General features: G+C 36.2%; 1 protein-coding gene across 5 annotated transcripts in view; it reads left to right on the top strand.

Moving 5' to 3' along the window:
* Positions 1-20,515, top strand: part of Ube2d3 (ubiquitin conjugating enzyme E2 D3) — a 26,901-nt gene extending 6,386 nt beyond the window's left edge. For 4 of the 5 annotated variants that reach the window (XM_087897553.1, XM_087897554.1, XM_087897552.1 and 1 more), the window contains exons 3-9: positions 9,824-9,887; positions 9,988-10,019; positions 14,363-14,440; positions 15,139-15,244; positions 17,615-17,708; positions 18,196-18,245; positions 19,655-20,515. In XM_087897553.1, the coding sequence (XP_087753679.1) occupies positions 9,824-9,887; positions 9,988-10,019; positions 14,363-14,440; positions 15,139-15,244; positions 17,615-17,708; positions 18,196-18,244 (423 nt within the window). In that variant the 3' untranslated portion in view covers position 18,245; positions 19,655-20,515. The remainder of the gene's footprint in view (positions 1-9,823; positions 9,888-9,987; positions 10,020-14,362; positions 14,441-15,138; positions 15,245-17,614; positions 17,709-18,195; positions 18,246-19,654) is intronic. The other variant, XM_087897555.1, reaches the window with a different exon arrangement.

Raw genomic sequence — 20,515 nt, 5'->3', positions numbered from 1 at the left:
CTTATTCGCATATATCCTAACCCATGAGTATTTACTACCACTGAATTAATGCTGAGTTTTATTTTTCATATCTGAAGTGCCTGGTTTGCTTTCATGGATTAAGGCTTTCTTTTGGTCTTTTCCAAAAACAGAATTTTCTCTTTCTGAGATCGAACCTGAGTAGGACTACATTTGCATGTCACTGGGTATAGCTTTGAAGAATCTTAAGTGATTACCTTTAAGAGTGATCTGAAGAAAAAAAATTGTAGTAGTATTCACTCAAGCCGTTCTTAAGACCTTGTCTAATAAGCATAGTTGTGTCACCTATAATTAGAACTAAACAGGAAGCTAATGCCTTGACAGTGATGTAAGCAGCATAGTGTACAGAACCTAACTTGTAGTCCTTGGGATAAAGGAGGAGACTAGGTTTCCGCAGGAAAGGTTAAAAACGGAGTTGTAAAGGGGTGGGTTTAGTTGTGGTGCTTTGGGTTTTGGCCTTTGAAATGGAGTTTGGTGCTCGCTCAAACTACATCCTCCCGCCTGGTAGCTAATGATGATTTTTTTTGATTCCTTAATGTCTGCCGTTCTGTGAAGTTTGTTCAGATCATATTCTTTTGTCAGTATCTTCTGGAAATAATTCTAGTAACCATATATTTCTGAGAACCTTGTTTCTTTGACATTTTTGTTAAATAAGAAATTCAAGTTGTAGTAGTAGTAGTAATGGGCAGCTGGGGTAAGATTTTTGGTTTTTCGAGACAGGGTTTCTCCTGCCTGGCCTGGAATATTCTTTGTAGATAAGGCTGTCCTTGAACTCACTGAGATCGCCTGCCTCTGCTGGGATTAAAGATGTGCACCACCACTGCCTGGCTTTTGGGGTAAGATTTTTAATTTCAAAACAACTTTGGAGGTTTTTCTGTTCCTGCTTCCTGCCTTATATCATCTCAAAAGTAATTTTATTGAGAATACGTGTGCAGCAAGGGCTATCTTGATTTCTTTGAAAGTCAAATCAAATTTAATTCTGGAAAAGTGAACTCCAAAGTAAAATACAGTAAATTAACTTTTAAAATAGTAAAGATTCTGATAGGAAATCCGTTTTATGTACTGAAATACAAGATAGTGTGAGATAGGGACAGCTGATACTGGAACGTGGTGGTACAGTAGTAATGTGCTGTATTTAGGGACATATCGTAGGTCTGGGGTGAACCGATAGAGGCATGAACGCTTAACCAGCCGCTTAGCTGATGGAGTTGTACAGCTTTATTCACAATCCTTATATTCCACTTAGCATCCTTTCATGTTTATTGCAACATTATATCTTTAGTTCTTTGTTTTTAATACATGGGCCAGCTGTAATTGCAGTCTTTGCTTACTTTACTACTGGCATCTCCCATTACCGGCCAAAATACCAAGACAATAGAGCAACAAGCATGCAAAAATCCGAACCACCCACAACATTGTGTTTAGATGTAGGTCTTCCTGTAGGCCATTTCATATTTTCAATAGTGAACTGTCAAGAGATCCTCTACTCCATAATTGTTGAAGTAAGGATCCTCTTTAAAAGTGTGGGCTTTTTCTTCTAGCAATATCTCAGAAATGGTAATCAGAATAAAAACTTGGGGCCTGGAGAAATAACTCAACAGTTAGGAGCACTGGCTACTCTGCAGAAGATGAGGCTTCAGTTCCCAGCACCCACATGGCAGCTCATAACTGTCTTTGGTTCCAGTTGCAGGGCATCCAGGCTCCCTTTTGGCCTCCTTGAACAAATACATGCATGTGCGTTCAGGCAAACAGTTATAAAATAAAAATAATCTTTTAAAAATGTAATGGTCATACCGGTTGCTATTCTCGGTAATGTAGCCACAGGTTGTTAAATTTTTGCTTAGTATAAAAATAACAATTTTTCTATGCTGTTTACAAAGTCTTCAGAAAATATTCGGGTATATAGTGTTTGTTGCGGTCCTTATGTGAGATTTTAACCTAATGAGGTGAGTTAGACCATGTAAGAGTTTTCAGGATCTTTTCTTGGTTGGAAAAGGGTAGAGTGGACTCTTTGGCTTCTTAGGTCTTTCAGGTTTTTAAAGAAAAATAGCTTACAAGTAGGAAATGGGTTTAGTTAGCTCTTCCTGTTAACCCATATGTGTTCCAAGTTTCAATAGAAGCAGTTCAGGGAAAAATAATTTTTTCTAAATAGGTTTCTTACTGATATTTTGTGTTTATATTTGGTCTTTTTATCCCTTTAAGAGGTGAGGAACCTTTGACAACTCCTAATATCTGCCAAACTCTACAATAGCTGCCTTCTGATTTCATTAGTCTACATAACAATTGGTCAAGAACAGCTTAAATATTCCCCTTACCATGAAACAAATCATTGCTTCCATTGGTTTTCTTTAAGACCATATAGGTTAGGATCAGAAAGGTGGCATGTCTATTCCCGGAGAATACTTGTTCACCTCCTAGTGTCCATATAGTGGCTCTTGACCTTTTTTTATTCCAGTTCCAGAGGATCCAATGTCCTCTTTAGACCTACAGGTACCAGGCACTGCACTCTCTAAATTTAAAGTCTGGTGTGATGCAGACTAACAGCAAATAGCTTCGGGGAACTGATTTTATTAGCGTTGTTTTCTGTTTTGTTTAATCTATAGTTAAAAAAAATATATACCAGTGTGTGGGTCAAACTAATACATGTGATTTAGAGTATCACTTCCAATACCGTACTTCAGTGTATTTCAACAGATCTAAACTTAGTTTATTGTGCTTTAAAAACTCCAGTATCTCATTACATTTGGAAATATGCTTTAACAAAATTTTGAAGTTCTTAAAGATCAAGCCTGATCAACTCTTTCCTTATCCTTTGTTACATCAAACTATATTAGTGCTTGGTTTTCTAGGCTGTGTCCTTACCTGGGTTTTCCTTTCTGATATCTGATTTTTTTGTTTGTTTGAAGGACTGTTTAAATCATCCATCATTGCTTACTACAAAATTCAAATGCCTGTATTTTAGGTCCAGGCAAACATAATGATTGCCTTTTCAAGATATATAGGGCATTTGAATACCTTTTAGTTTAAGATTAAATTCTTTTTTGTCGTGTGCATACTTTTGTTGGTTTATTAGAGATGTTCATATTTTATTTTTCTTAGTATTTTGAGATCTAACTAACATGTTTGGTACCTTGCAGTCAGCTCTGGTTTTACGCCTGGTGTGGGTCGTTCTGATCTGCTCATCCTGTGAACCTGTCATGAAAACTTAAAAGCATTATTTGATTTATCACTGGTGCGCATTGCATAAAACTCAAGTGGCAAGATTAGAATAGCTTTTTCTCCTGTTTATTTTTGAGACATGTATCCCAGAATGAATGTAATCTTCCAATTGTTATTAAAACTGTCAACCTCAATTTGTGTTGACTGTAAAGTTGGTATATGAAGTTACTGACTTTACATCTTTGATTGTTTCTGCAGAGATGTCTTGGTTGTGGAAATTTGGCAAATAGACACGTAGGAATTATTTAAAGGGGAAAGAAGACAATGATTTGAGTAGCAAGAAAGGAAATAAAAAGCTGAAACTTCTGAAATGATGCCTTTGTTATAAAGAATTGGTAATGCTAGGTTTGTTTGGTTTTTTGTTGTTGTTGTTTTTGTTTTTTTTCTTGTTGGTTTTTCAAGACAGGGTTTCTCTGTGTAGACCCGGCTGTCCCTGTAATTCATTCTGTAGCCAGACTGGCCTCAAACTCAGATTTCCTTGGCTCTAATTTAATTCCAAATGCTGTCTGGCTGGTAATGCTAACTTTTAAAAGCTTACTGACTCCGAAATAGTGTGTAGAAAACCAGTTTTCTTCCATCACTCAGGTAGTGCCTTGATGTATTTAATCTATTTCAACTTTACAGTTTTCTGTATCTTTATTATAATAAATGAAATTTTAAGGCTATTGGGTAGATAATTTATTTAGGCCAACCATCATTGAAAAAATTTTTTGTTTGTGAGTTTACATGTGAATGGGTGCCTGTTAGAGACCAGAGACCAACATCAGGTATTCTCTTGTCTTTTAAGACAGGTCTTCGATGGGCTGATCAGCAAGGTTTGGAAATAATTTGTCCTATCTTAAAGCTAGGGTTACTACCAAGCCTGGATTCCAGGGGTGTTAATTCAGGTCCTCCTCATGCTTACGATAGTTCAATTGATGAATTGAACTATTTTCCAGTACTCAGAAGGCAGAAGCAGGTGGATCTCTTGAGTTTGAGGCCAGCTTGGTCTACACCCTGTCTCAAAAAAGCAAAAAAAAAAAAAAAAAAAACAAAAAACACAGGGAGGGGGGGGGATTGGGTGTTTGAAAAGAGAGGCTCATCTAAAAATTCAAAACATTTAGGAGCACCTTGAAGCTTTAAGTGGAAGGTTGTACATCCAACATTTTGTAACAGGTTTCACTAAAAGTAAAATGCCATTGGCATAGCTGGTATATATAAAATGCAGCTGAATTCTGTGCTTAGAGTTAGGCCCCGCGATATCTTCTGTATATGCAGTTGTTTCAGAACTTTACATGTATGCATGTATGAAATCTGAGGCTTGCTTCAAACATTCCTATAAAATAATTGACTTGCCTGAGGTAATATGTTACTTTTGTATGATTATCCGGTGAGGTTTCCAGTTGTGCGTATGTGTGTGCCTTCCAAGGTTAGAAAGGGACATTGGATTTTCTGTGTCTGGAGTTAGTGAAGTAGTTGTGAGCTGCCTGGTAATGAGGTGCTGAGAACTACTGGGCCACCTCTCCAGCCTGTAGCATTTTGTTTGTTTGTTGTTTTTAATTTTCCTGATACAGTATTTCAGTAAAACTGATCAGAGGTTTAAATGTTTAGAGTGAATTTTATCCCATTGAATGATGTTGAAAATAGAATATGTACTCATGACAAAGCATGTAAAGGATTGATTTAAGATTGTAGACTGGTTGGTTCATCTTTTGGTCTTTGTAAATGGACTATTGTCTGTTAAAATGACTTTTTAGTGTAGTTAAATCTTAGACTGGTTATTCCTGAGCAAGTGGTTATTTCACTGTTCTTGCAGTATTTAATGTGGTCAGGTTTTATTTTACTTAATTGGAAAGTAATATTCCAGTGTTTACTTGAAGTTCTTAGTCACTTTGAGTGTACCGGATCTCTTCTTAATGTTGAATTATTTCAGAGTACATTCTTAGGATTTTATCAGAGTATACAAAACCAATTCTAATGTCTAGATATTTGATAATTTGTTTCTACGCTGTCCTACCCAACCTAGATTTTTCATATTCTGATTAACTGAACTGAGTAGGATCCATCTGCCTGCTTGATTCACTTAGATGTTAACCAGTTTATTTAATTGATTTCACACTTTATTTCTGATCAGAAATCTTTTTTAGCATTATCTTTACTTCACACATTGAGTCAGTCCACAAAGATTGTTGATTATCCACTTATGAATTATGTACCCATTCTTGATAGAGTCTTGTGCTTGCTTTCAACTTCCAGTGATATTCTTGCTTCAAACTTCATACTGAGATCACAGGTATCTGCTACTATATCCAACTGTTGCTTAGTATTAATCTTTTAAGAGACATTTATTAAAAAGAAAATTGAAGACCTTTTAGTGGCATTATTAAAAGCCTGTATTTAAAACAGCACTTATTGCTCATACAGAACTTTTGCCTTCCAACATCCACGTGATATCTAGGTCTGCATGCCTATGAGAGCACATGCACATAATGATTTCATTTTATTCCAAACTGAACGTTTTTTTTTTCTGCACCAATTGAGTGACTTTTAAAGATTTCCAGTGGTCTCTAAACAAAAACAAAATTAGAGGGCTCAAGTCCATGTCAGAATGGAACGTTGTCACTTTATTTATTGCCTCAGTGTTTCAAGAGCTTATGTATAAGCAAAATATTAGTTGTGGTGTTTTGGTGGGATATTTTGTATTTTTACCCAGGATTAGGATAGAGAAGGCATGTTTTATGCTACATTGCTCAGTGTGTATTTTTTAATTGCAAATTTTGACAACTATTGTTTTTTAAGAATTGTGCATGTGTGCATCTGTGAACACTATATATATATATATATATATATATATATATATATGGTGGAAGAGAGGCTGGAAGAGCATATCAGGTGCTAGAACTGAACCTATAAGAACATCTGGTGCTGCTACCTGCTGAGCCATCTTTCCAGCCCTTTTACATTTTTGCTGGAATATGTCACAACAGTTTAAACGTGTGTTTCATTTAAAAGAATATTGTTGGGGGCTAGAGATGGTTTAGCTGTTAAGAACATTTAATAGGACCTACGTTCTTTTCTAGCCCTTATTTAGGTGACTTAAAACAGCACATAACTACAGTTCCAGAGAATCAGATGCAGGTGTGGCTTTTGTGGGCATCTAGATAGAGTATGCCTAAGCTCATGTAAGCACAGACTGTTTTCATTCCCTCTAATAATAATATGGCGTTGAACTATTTGTATTTTTGAAGTTCTCATTTTGCTGATATATTTAACATATCAGCTATTAGCTTTTCATAAAGAGGTGAAATTGTTGTCTGAGAGCTTTGACTCTTAAGCCTTAACTCACTTAACCCACTGGTTTACACATCACATTGCTAATTTGTTCAGAGACCGTTGCCATAGCATACCTAGTTGGTACATGCCATGTAGGCAGCAGAAACGGCACATGTTAATCTATTCATATAAGTTGTAAGAATTGTTTAGTAAGACTCTCATCTACTTCTGTCATTAGGCCTTATATATTTTCCTTTATTTAAAAGGAATTGTCTGAAAAAGACCAGGAAATGAGAGTTAATCATATGTAAAAGAGAATTCTTTTCCCTGAATTTGCTTTTTGATAGATGAAATCAAAGCAGCATCTGCTAAGTATGCAAAGTAAAGGTCCTTTATACCCATTCTGGCATTTATTGTGTTTTGTAAGGCAGTCTTGTGTGTGTATCCCAGGTTAGCCTCAAACTCTTGGTCTGCCTACTTCTGCCTCCTGAGTGCTAGGATTAAAGGTGTGCACCACTGTGCATGTTGATTCTGGCATATTTATTGCAGTTAATAGTTGAGTAGAAGGAGGTCTAAACTTGGGGACATGGGACTCGAATAGACAAACCAATCCCCAGTGGTCATTTTAGAATTTTGAATTCACTGAAGCTTAGGTTTCTTTTTAATGGTGCATGACATGAGTTTGAGTTGTGTAGTTACTTTCAGTAAAGGAGTGTATGTGTGTGCATATGGCTGGGAGTGAGGGCACACAACCTTTAATCCCAGCAGTTGGGAAGTAAGGAGGGGTAATATGAGTTTGAGGCCAAAGAGCTTCAGGCCAGCCAGGACTCATGATGAGAGACTCCTGTCTCAAACAAAACAATGGTGTATGGCTGTATGCTTAAAGTGTTTAACTTATTATAGCACATGGTATAGTAGCCATACTTGAGATCTTGGACTCTATCATTTTTATACATCATATACATTAAGTTTTATATCCAAAATATACCAAATGAGTAGTTACTCAGTAATATAAGCTAAAAGTGCTCTGGATTTCTAGAACACTGAGTAGAATGACGTGTGTATTCTAGATAGTGTGTTGCTCTTCTGTGGTAATCATATAGTTTGTTTATGCAAGAAATAGGATATATTTTCAGTATGAGATAAACTTCAGTTGCAGAGGAGTGTTTAGCCCATTCCTCCCCTGGCTGGCAGCTGCTGCCTGCTTATCCTAAAACTTGGAGAGTTGGAAAGCTACAGGCAGTCTGCTGTGTGAGTGAAAGTACAGTCAGAAATGGGGACAGTCTCTAGTCCCAATTTGATCATTAAATAAGGTTTTGCTTCCAAAACCATTAGAATGGGAGGTGTGATTAGGATCGTGATTTGCTGGATTGTGAATCTTGCCTATGGGAGTAAAAAAGAGGGCAGGGATTTAAAAAACATTGTCTTGGAGGCTGGAGAGATGGCTCAGTGGTTAAGAGCATTGCCTACTCTTCCAAAGGTCCTGAGTTCAATTCACAGCAACCACATGGTGGCTCACAACCATCTGTAATGTGGTTTGGTGCCCTCTTCTGGACTTCAAGCATACATGCAGACAGAATATTATATACATAATAAATAAATATTTAAAAAAAAAACAAAAACCTTGTCTTGGGTCAGATCAGCACTATAGCCAATTTTGCCTTTTCTCTACACTGGCAATCCCATTCTACAAAATACATTATTAAAAACAGCTTTGTTGGGCTGGAGAGATGGCTCAGTGGTTGAGCATTGCCTGGTCTTCTAAAGGTCCTGAGTTCAATTCCCAGCAACCACATGGTGGCTCACAACCATCTGAAATGAGATCTGATGCCCTCTTCTGGCCTGCAGGCAGACACAGACAGAATATTGTATACATGATTGATGGATGGATGGATGGATGGATGGATGGATGGATGGATGGATGGATGGATGGATAGATAGATGTTTAGAAAAAACAGCTTTGTTTTTACTAGTTTCTTGAGTTTGTTACTGTACAATGATGATCTTATTTTCCACATTTATTTGCTTTTAATGAGACCTATTAAAAGGTTCTTTGGCCTTTCTCTTTGGTTCTCTGTTCTTTGGCCGAGGCAGTTGATTTTCTGGAATTTAAATTGGAAATTTCTCTTCCATTCTCTATATTCTTGAGGGAGGTGAACTTACTCTGAATATTTTATAACGTATGAATTATTTAGTTTTATTGCAAGATTAATATCTTCAGTTAAGTGAATTAATACATTGTTGATATTGGTCAAGATAATCCTTTATTGTCTTCTAAAATCGGGGATTAAGCAAAACATATTCTACATGTTATTGGGCTTCTTGGAAGGAGAGAGGGTCCAAAAACTATCTAATGTTAGGAGATTGAGCCCAAAGCCAGCAAAATTGTTGTAGGTTGGAAATACAGCTAGTTGATAGCTTGGCTTGGCATGTGTGAGGCAGTTAGACTACCACTGCCTTTTAGTGCTTGGTTTTTTGTAATGATAGAATTCTGCCTTTTGCGGCGAAGAGTCTGTTTATGACTACTTCCATATTTAGGTATGAAACATATATAAAGAACTTTAACTTGTTTTTATTGGGGGAAGGTATTGAAGGGAAGTGACTCTAACTGCCTTGGGCCATAGAGATAAGTGTTGAAGGCAGCAGCAGTACTTTGACGGTGGGTTGAGTTTATACTTGATGTTTTGATGATAGAACACTAGTAAGGTTGAACCTGTATCATCACCGGTTTTTGTAAGTCTAATAAAGGAAACAGCTTTTATACAAAGTACTATCATGTACATGCAGATCATTGATGGGTTATGTACATACATGTATATTTTGTAGATGTGTTTGTAAGAAATTGAAAATTTCATCTTTCTACCTAGAAAAGTTGAGTCCCTCACATTTGAATTTTAAGAATAGCTGAAAATGAACAGAGTTAATAGGTTACATAATCAGGGAGTTCTATTTATAAAGGGCATGTAACTCTATAAGCAGTGTTTCACATGGAAAATGAAGTCAGATTTTTGGGGGAAGGGGGGATTTAAGACATAACAGGGAGCATCTGATTTCTGGAAAGTTAGTTCATCAAATAATATATTGATCTTGGCCTTGAACTTTTGAAGATCTACTTCTACTATATTTTGTTCAGAGGTCAACTTTTCTTCCTAAAATAAAAAGTTAATGGGGTGTGTGTGTGTATAGTAATATAAACCCTAGGCAAGGTGATTCTAGGTACTGATTTAAGATTAAGGTTTCTTTCCTTTGATAATTGGATTTAAAAAAAAACAAACAAACCATGATTGCATGTCCCTTTCTTAAATTTAATCTACCTTCTTCTGTCTTGGTTTAGGAACTTAGTGATTTGGCCCGTGACCCTCCAGCACAATGTTCTGCAGGTCCAGTTGGAGATGACAGTGAGTAAACTGGTTTTCTTTTTAATGATTAACTTCAGAAAAGGTTGAGTGTTTTGGGAATAATTAAGTTTTTGTTTTGTTTTCCCTCGTCCTTTTCTAGTGTTTCATTGGCAAGCCACAATTATGGGACCTGTAAGTATTAGTGTTTTGTTTGTTTTTTTTTTTTTCCAGTTTTGCTTTTCATTGAAAATCAGTGTTCACTTAACCACATTTTTATTTTAGATTTTTGACCTAAGTATATTATATTAGAGTCACTATATTTCTGGTATATCATAGTTAACACTGCTTTTAAAAGAATAAGAAATAAGTTCTTCCTTAAATGTATAACTGTGATCATATTCTGTAGTGCCTACCATCTCTGAACCCACCAAATTCCTTGTTTTCCTCTGTTTTGGTTTTCTGTATGGTGGTGAAAAGTAGTCATTGAGTTTCTCTCTAAGAAGGCAGTTTGTTCTATCTACCACGGGTTGTTCTCAAAACATTGAAACTGCCGAGAATGAATCTGGCTCACTTGTGTTATTTTGGTCACTCCTCCGCTTTCTCTCTCTCTCTGTCTCTCACTCTCTCTCTCTCGCTCTCTCTCGCTCTCTCTCTCTCTCACACACACACACACACCTTGAGACAAAATTTGAATATGTTAAGGCAGAACTTGATATTTTGAATGTAGGAAAATTCCTTTTTATCCAGGGTAGATAAACTATGTGCTGGGTGATTAAAATATTCAAAACTATAGATTAGCTACCATCTAAAAAGTTCAGAATTAAGAGTGCTCTAAAAACAGCATAGAGTAAGATTATTTCTTGGCACAAATAACCTTTATTTTAATTTTTTTATTTTTTAATTTAGGGTCTCTTAAGTTGCATATGTGTTGAACTTTTTTTTTCTTTTTGGCAGTAATGTATTTACTGTGATTGGTGTATTGGGTAGGGAAAAAGTAGGTTGTACCAGGCTTTTCTTTTGGACTACCAACCAGCTACCAAATCATAGACACAGAGACTTACTAGTTTTGAATGCTTGAGTTAGCTTGGACTTGTGCCCTTATTCTTTGAGTCATTTCATAGGCTCAAGACTGACCTTTTTTGTGACAGTCTGGGCCTGGTCTTAAATTCCTGCCTCAGCCTGCTGAGTTACAGGATTGTGCCTCACGTTTAGCTCATTCTTGATTTTTAAAAAGTTGGTGTCTTATTTGCAGTTTGTTTGTTTAGTTCAGTCTTAATGTGGTAATCCAGGGTGTACTCAGATTTTTAGCAACCTTCCTATCTCAGGCATGAGTCGCCTTACCTGGTCTGATTTTAATAACCTTAGTCATTTTCTACCATAGTGAGTGTGAGTACCTGCTTTGTTGTGTGTTGAGAAATTAAAAATATGAAGTCTCTGATAGTCTTCAGGTACTTTAAGAGAAAGTAGGTAATTGAAACATGTTAGAAAGTAGTAGGATACTGGAGTAAGTAATAAAGTACACAGTAGGAGAAATCCTTGACTTTCTGGAATGATGGGAATTCTAGAGTAAATGTGACATTATAATTAAATGTAGACCAAGTAAAATTAGGGAACCAGACTGGTATTTAATTTTGAATAATATTGGTCTGTCTGAACTACAGAGAGGCCACAAGGACTTTTATTTTTGGTCTTTAGTTTTTTATTTAAAAGTGGGTTTTTTTGTTTTGTTTTTTTTTTTAACTCAGTATCGCAGTTGTATATATTTGTGTTCGTTTGTGTGTGCCCTTGCACAGGTAGAGGTTTGAGAAGTATCAAATCGCCTGAGTTAACAGGCAGTTGTGAGCTGCCTGATAAGGGTGCTGGAATTGAGCTAGGTCCTCCAGAAGAGTGTGTGCTCTTAACCACTGAGCCATGTCTTCTACCCTATTGTATATATTCTTAACAGTTAAGAATTGTCCACTTGGACTGCTTACTCACTTGACATTTTAAAATTTGCTGCTTTGGAAACATGCCCTTTTGACTAGATGCTCACTATACAGACAATGACTAGGAATGGGGTAACAGTTACTATCTCTTTAATTTTTCCAGATACAGTTTTTCTCTGTAACAGCCCTAGTTGTCCTGGAACTAGCTCTGTAGACCAGGCTAGCCTCAAACTCATAGATATGCCTACCTCTGCCTCCCTAGTGCTAGGATTAAGGGTGTGTGTTACCATCACCTGGTTTGCTATCTTTTTTTTAAGTGGAGTAGATAACTGCTGATACTTGCTGTATGCTGTACTATGCCCATTTCATACTTTTCCCCAATTTCATATTTCTTTCAACTATGGTGGGGGAGAGGGAGAGAGTGCGTGCCCCTACTTTTTGCTTATGAATATTTTTGTAAACTTGTACTTGTAAACTGAAATAGGGAACGTGATAACATCACACCTCATAAGTTGCAGGTTGCCAAGGACATCTGCGTAGTAAAAATATTTTTCTTTGGAGTACTTAGGTCAGTTAACATGATGATTATATTGGATTTTTGTTTCATTTTAAAATTTTACTTAATGTTTAATAAAGAACTTAAATTTTAGTGAGTTGTACCCAAGAAATGCCTTTGAGTCGTTGAACTTTACACATAAACAAGTGACGTTACTATGGTGTGTACTTCTTCTGAAAATATTTGGAACCACAAAGATTAGTTGAAGATTGCCAGTTGTAATTTAAGTGTAGGAAAGAGGAGGGACCATCGCACTATATTAGCATTAGTCCCCAGTAATGTTTCATGTCATCAGAAGGAATAAGTTCCTTATCTGTTACTTTTGATATTCATGTGCTTAATCTTTTTAATTTGCAAGGGTGACAAAGATTGGGAAACTACTTCCACCTTAGTGTGTGGCCTAACTGTAGAAGAGAATCCTGTATCGTCACTAATGGGCTGAGCCTGATCAACTATAAAGGAACTCTGAGATAAAACTATCAGTTCACAGGGGTTATTGTTCAATTTCACACACACACACACACACATATAATTTCATGCTATAATAGTTACTGCTTTATAAAAATCTTCCTTTTAAAGAGCTTTGTGATTCAATTGAAGAGAGAAGTATGACTAAATTATAAGAATGGTACATTGACTAGTGCGGTAGACATGATATTCCAAGTAGAGGAAGGCGTGTGAGTGTTTTACTACCGTTATGACACTACTATAGAGAATACTATGATAAATTTAAAAGTAGTACATGGTGTCTTTGGTGGAAGACAATATTTCACTTTACTGTGTAATCAAGGCTGGCCTAGAACTTACATTATATCTCAAGCTGCCTTCAAACTCATAGCAGACCTTCTGCCTCACCCTTTCAAGTACAGAGATGGCAGGCATAAGCTACTATACCTAACAGTCTTCAACTTCTTCAGAGCTGTGAATCAAATGATAGAGTAAGAATTATTTCTGATATTCTGGGTTTCTGCTTTCTCTTGTGGTTGGGGAAGAATGGGATTGAGGAAGATAGAAGTATTGAGATTAGAATGCATGTTATGAAGTAGGCTTGAGAATTGTGCCCAGGAGTGAGTAAACACACTGTAGAAGAAAACATACTGAAACGTGAGGCCAGAGGTTAGAAGCAGAAACGGGGTCTGTAGACACATGCAAAATTTCATGAGGGAAATTGTTGAGGGAGCAAAAGAAACCAAGAGAAACAAAACTTAAGGTAGAAAGAGTCTAAAGAATCTATTCTCAATTTCGAAGGTTGACGTCAATCAGGTCAAAGTAATTTTTTGTTACTTTGGTTTGGGTTTTGTCATCATAGGGTGGGATTAGTGTATCATTGAAATACTTTAACCCTTTATGGTGGGTTTTTTTTAAGTATTTGGCTTTGCCTAAATTTCAGCAATGGGTTTTTTTATTGAATTAATTTTCATTGAACATACTGTGTGAGTGTGCGTATACATGTGAATGTATCATGGTGCCTGTGTGAAAGAGAACAGCCTGTGGGAGTCAGCTCTCTTTGAACCATTGCCTTCCATGGGATTTCAGGGATTGAACTCAGGTCATCTGGTGTGGTGGTGTAGGCAACATTTACCAATCAGCCCCATAGATCAATTCATCTCATAAATTGATGTTGTTTCTCGTTTTGGGGTACCTTAATTTTTTTCATGCAGTTTTTATGTGTTTTCCAATCTGGGGTTGGTTATGGTTTTTTTTTTGGTGAGCATTTTGCAGAGAGCACTGGTATATAATGCCTGTACTTATGAAAGATAAGGCAAATCAGCTTGGGGCAACAATATCTTGGCTGAGAAAACAAATAGTATAAGGGCTGAGAATAACTTGGACATAGAGTAACAACCTTTTTGCCTGCTTTTTAGTCTGTTAATTAGGGTTCGTTACTTTCTAGTAAACTTTGTTTCTCCATTAGTATGAACTAGATTGGAGGGCACAGTAATTTCAGTTTCTTCATTGCAGTGTAAACAGCAGGTAATTTTGCTTCATTTAAAAAAATGAACCTTTTTTAAAGGAACTATCTTGGCATGTTAAGGCTATTTCTCTCTTCACAGAATGACAGCCCATATCAAGGTGGTGTATTCTTTTTGACAATTCATTTTCCTACAGACTACCCCTTCAAACCACCTAAGGCAAGTATTATCTTTCAGACATTTGTTAGTTTATGGATTGTTTCAGAAGAGTATACAATGTTGATAGAAATAGAGGTTTCTGTGTAACCTATAGAATAGAGAATTAAGCTGTATTTGCAGAATGATCCCTATTAGACTGTTTTGGAATTTTTCTGTCTACTTTCCAAGGGCTAAGGTTAAGAGTATGCCATCATACTGAACTATTGCTGATTCTTAACTTCTAATTAAGAATTACACACAGATTTGAATTCTGTAAAAATATGTGAGATTTGCTTTTTTGAAGTTGGAAGGCTCAGGTGTTTTTCTCTGCTTAAGTGTAGTGTTGGAGTCTAGTAAATTACAGGATCAATTTGCCTTGAGTATATGTTATCAGAATGTTACAGTTACTTATGCACTTGTTCAGGTGAGTGATCTCTAGTGTTAAAGACTGGATCAGTCACAACACACACGGTGCTGGTAATCTCTGAGTTATTTTTCTAGCTGTCTTTGAAATTAGCTTTTATTATCTAAAACAATTGGTTTTGTTAAGAGATTTTCATGTATGTATATAATTACTTTGATCCCATTCTCCCCTCCCCTTATATCCTCATCACCACTTCCACTGGTGTGACTTAGAATTTATGTCTTGTTTTTTTAAAGTCTAAGGTACTCGTTTTATTTGGAAAAACTAAAAGTTGTGCTGTATGTTTTGTTTTTAGGTTGCATTTACAACAAGAATTTATCATCCAAATATTAACAGTAATGGCAGCATTTGTCTTGATATTCTAAGATCACAGTGGTCTCCTGCTTTAACTATTTCTAAAGGTAAAATAACAGTTTTAGCTACTGATTTTCTAACAGTGAAGGCTTTATTCTTGAATATGCTTGGATAAATATTTTTTTTTTAATATTTATTTCTTATGTATACATTCTGCCTCCATGTATGCCCATACACCAGAAGAGGGCGCCAGATCTCATTACAGATGGTTATGAGCCACCATGTGGTTGCTGGAATTGAACTCTGGACCTCTGGAAGAGCAGCCAGTGCTCTTAACCACTGAGCCATCTCTCCAGCCCGATAAATATTTTTATTGTGCCAACATTTTAATAGCTGCTTGCAGGGCTGGGGGTGCCTACCTGTAGCTCAGTTGGTTTAAAGTGCTTGCCTAGCATGCACAAAGCCTACCATTCGGTCCTTTTCCAGTCCTTCATAAACCAGGTGTGGTGCATGCCTAAACAATAGTGCAATAGTGGGGGTGGGAGGGTCTGAAATCAAGGTCATCCTTGGCTACACACAGAATCTAAGACCAGACTGGGAATGTGCGATACAATATCTTAGAAAACCAATTTAGTGAGTGTTTTTGGTTGTTTTTACTTCCATCAGTGAAAATAAACTTAAGGGCATTTTTGTCAGAAGTTAAACTGTGTTGGGGTAAGACATTTGCCTAGTAAGTTTCCACATAATAGCAAAGTTTGATTTAGTGTGTTAATGCTGCATACAGTAGCCAGAGTTGTCTTCTCTTTTCTACTTTTATTTTATTTAGGACAGGTTCTATCATTGAACCAGAAGTTCACAATAACTCAGTGTCTACCTTGTCTCCACCCACCAGTGCTGGGATACAAGCACACAGAACTAGTGACTCCCGGTTTTTTACATGAATGTTGGAATTTGAAATCAAGTCTTTGTACAAAACAAAGACTGTTTGTAAACAGCTCTTACCTAGTGAGCTGTTGCCTCAGTCCTCAAATTACTTTTTAACAAACTTTATTCTTCTGTTACTAAACTATTTAATTGCAGTGTGTGGGTTGTGATATAGACATGAATGCAGGTGCTCTTGGAGTCCAGAAGGGAATGGCACATCCCAGGAGCTGTTACTTAACAGGCAACTGTGAGACACCAAGAATGAATGTTAGGAAGCTCAAGCTGTCCTCCATAAGTGTGTGCTCTGAATTGCTTGGACCATCTCTTTAGCCCCTCTTAATGCCTTTTAGGAAGGATAGGAAAATACAGCAAACATCTGGTGTGGAGCTTCTGTGTTTGAACATACCTTTAGTTGGATGTTACTTAGCTGTGATAGTTGCTTTGTGTCTAAAAATGATTCTCTATATAATTAGGGAATTTGGGGAAGATTGCTATATAAAATCTGATCTACTTTAAATAGAAGTATGTTAAGCCTAACAAGTTCTCAAATCTCCAGGGATACCCCAAATGGAGATAGTTCTCTTCAGCCGCTGCTGGTTTTAAAATGACAACAAGTAAATTTTGACATTCCACTCTGCAAGTTAAATTGTACACAAAACTTTTTAATGATGAAACTCTGGCTTTTAGTATTTACAGGCTTGGGTATTGGCTAAATTTTTCTTAGGTTAGAGTCAAATTTTTGATGCTAGTGATTAGAATTTGATGTCAGCACCTCTATATTGACCATTATTATTTTCAGACTCCATGCTGAAATGAGTCATTTCTAAAACTTGGAATGATTCTTAGTTTTGTTTTTTTTACCAAAGTGTTTTATGTGAGCAAATGCAGATTGAAGCAAGTATGTTTTGTTTACAGGCAGCATATGACATAAACATTTATATGATTATTGAAATGTATTTGACCCTCTAGAGGTATTTAGTAGTATTCCCCAATTTTTATTGTTTTTGTTTGGTTTTGGGTTTTTTGAGACAGAGTTTCTCTGTGTAACAGCTCTGATTATCCTGGAACTCGCTCTGTAGACCAGGCTGGCCTCAAACTCACAGATCTTCCTGCCTCTGCCTCCTGAGTGCTGGGATTAAAGGTGTGTGCCGTTATCACCTGGTGCGATATATATACCTAAATTTTAAATCTTAGTCAATAGTGTTTTCTGTTCGGTTTTTTGATTTTTTTTTTGTTTTGTTTTCTGCTGTGATGTACTATAATTCTGAGCTGAATGTCTACAAATGCATACTCAGTTGATGGGTGTTACTTGTTTTATATATATATATATATATATAATCCTCGCATAGGTTATTTGGCATAATCATTACTGACTGGTGCCAATAGATTTTTGTTTCTAATAGTTCTTATTTATAGGAAGTTCTTTTCTGTGGAACTTTGAGAATGAGAATGGTATAGACCAAAGTATGACTTGGGGGGGGTCTGGAATATGTTTTTAAGTTCTAACATTTGCTTATCCTAATGCCTGAAACTGCACTTTTTTTTTTTGGTAGTTCTTTTATCCATTTGTTCTCTGCTATGTGATCCAAACCCAGATGACCCCCTAGTGCCAGAGATTGCACGGATCTATAAAACAGACAGAGATAAGTAAGTACGAAGTTGTTTAATAAATGACTGTAAACAGTGGGATTGTTTGGTTTAATGGGTTGGGCTAATTTTTTTTAGTTTGCTGAAATTTGAGACAGTACTTTTTTATATTTGTTTCTGGTAAGGTAGTTACTATAAAACAATTAAGAAAACAACAAGGGCCAGCGTAATGACTGAGGCTGGAGTGTTTAGAAGTTTGGAGCTGGGCTGGGGCTATCTAATGAGACCATGCCAAGTAAATAAATGGTCTTAGCATATATGACAGTGAGTAGCTCCTTTGAAATTTGTTTCCTAATGTTTTAAACACTTGTGTAATTACCAAATTTGGGAGAAATAAAGCACTTTTTCTTCAGTGTTTCTCAAAATAAATAGTACTAATGTTAAATTTTTGGTCTAAATCTATCAAATATTTGAATTATCTTATGTTCAGCTTAACCATTTAACTTTCGTATGTTATAATTAATGCTAAGTGTGCTTGTTCAATTAGGTACAATAGGTTAGCAAGAGAGTGGACAGAGAAATACGCTATGTTGTAGGGTAAGAGGATCTGCACTCTATGGTGCGCTTATTTATGGTACTGCCAGCACTTGAGTGCTGCATGCTTTAAGGCACTGTATTAACTAACCAAAGGTAACAGATGTGACAGATTTCTGACAACTATTTTAACTGCTTGATCTCTGTTAGTGTGAAAAATACATACTCAGTCTTCATTACTGCTTGAGATTATTGCATGGCAAAGCAGTTATATAGCTTTAGTAAGAAGTAGAAATGTAAGAGTATCTTCATCCTATACTAAATTACCATGGTGTTCATAAACTTTCTGTGGATACTATCGAATGTGGTGGTTTTACTCAGATTTTACGAGGAAGGTAGTGGTAATATAAGAGAAAAACTTAAACCTCGGCATCCAGACTAAATGTTTATTACTGACAAGCATGAATTAATGTTAGCTGTATTTTGTGGCTCTTTGTATGCTAATTCATTTATTTTAAAGTGCTGGCTGTTTTGAGGAGGGTTTTCTAAATCCTATAACTCTGAATTGCTAGAAAAAAATTTATATGTTGAACTGTAGAAAAATAGTTGAGCTGTATACACTTGGTTTGAGGTGAAACTAGTATTAAGTTTTCCGCTATCCTTTGTTACATACTTATTTCTTAAGCTTTTGTCACTTTTTAGTTGAGGTAAATAGTCTGTATGATATGGGTGTGTACTATAGGGGAGAAATGGTATTTGCCGGTACTGGTGATCTTCCTCAGTAATAATAACCTGGCTCACTGATGAATAATTATCTGTTGATCTTGAGCAGAAATGTGGTTGCACCTCTAGAAAGTGCATTCATTCTTCACCAGTTCTCAGTGGAGATTAACAGCAGTCATTGCTACTAAATTTTTAATTTAAAATTACCACTGAAGACTGTTTTTTGAAAATTACTGTTTTATCACCCTTTCCAGTGTCTTCTAAGTTTCAAAGGCATTTTCTTTCAATATCCAACTAACTTCTCAGTCTAGGTTTCAGATATGATTTTTTTTTTTCAGTAACGATATAGGCATATGTTCTGGCATTGGCCAAAATTCCTATTGATATGCAACATGTGTATACTGTTGTGATAATCAGTAATGAACTGTAGTTTTTTAATGTGTAAAAATTTGTCAAGAGTGTACAACCAACTTGAACTTTGATAGTATACTACCTTATTGATGGGAGGTCCTTGTTAAGTTGCCCAATCTCAGCACCACTTTCATTTATTGAGAGAACACTTTCCATGGCTCTCATCTTCCATACTGTACCGGTGCTGCTATTTCTGTTTCTTGCTGACTTTTAATCTACTATAGCCATTGCAGGTGACTTGATAAATCCACAGGTAACATAGAAATGTTCCCCTTGCCTTTACAATGCTAACAATTCTTTCAGTTTATTTTTTAAATATCTTACTTGTTTATTTACAGGTACAACAGAATATCTCGGGAATGGACTCAGAAGTATGCCATGTGATGCTACCTTAAAGTCAGAATAACCTGCATTATAGCTGGAATAAACTTTAAATTACTGTTCCTTTTTTGATTTTCTTATCCGGCTGCTCCCCTGTCAGACCTCATCTTTTTTAATTTTATTTTTGTTTACCTCCCTCCATTCATTCACATGCTCATCTGAGAAGACTTAAGTTCTTCCAGCTTTGGACAATAACTGCTTTTAGAAACTGTAAAGTAGTTAACAAGAGAACAGTTGCCCAAGATTCAGAAATTTTTTTAAAACTGGAGCATGTGTATTATGTGGCCAATGTCTTCACTCTAACTTGGTTATGAGACTAAACCAATCCTCACTGCTCTAACTTGCTGAAGAAACCATCTGAGGGGGAGGGAGATGGATGCTCAGCTGTCACATCCAAGGAAGCATTATTCTAGCGCATCCATTCTTGTTTAAGCCCTCCACTGTTAGAGATTTGAGGTTACATGATATACTTTATGCTCATAACTGATGTGGCTGGAGAATTGGTATTGAATTATAGCATCAGCAGAACAGAAAATGTGATGTATTTTATGCATGTCAATAAAGGAATGACCTGTTCTTGTTCTACAGAGAATGGAAATTGGAAGTCAAACACCCTTTGTATTCCAAAATAGGGTCTCAAAACATTTTGTAATTTTCATTTAAATTGTTAGGAGGCTTGGAGCTATTAGTTAATCTATCTTCCAATACTGTTTAATATAGCACTGAATAAATGATGTGAGTTGTCGATGGATGAGTGATCAACTAATAGCTCTCCTAGTAATTGATTTATTTTTCTTCAATAAAGTTGCATAAACCAA

The sequence above is a fragment of the Myodes glareolus genome, chromosome 17 (assembly GCF_982192425.1).
Source record: "Myodes glareolus chromosome 17, mMyoGla1.1, whole genome shotgun sequence".
Classification (NCBI taxonomy): Eukaryota; Metazoa; Chordata; class Mammalia; order Rodentia; family Cricetidae; genus Myodes; species Myodes glareolus.
Note: the sequence above shows the minus strand (reverse complement) of the source record. Positions and strands in the feature narration are given on the sequence as shown.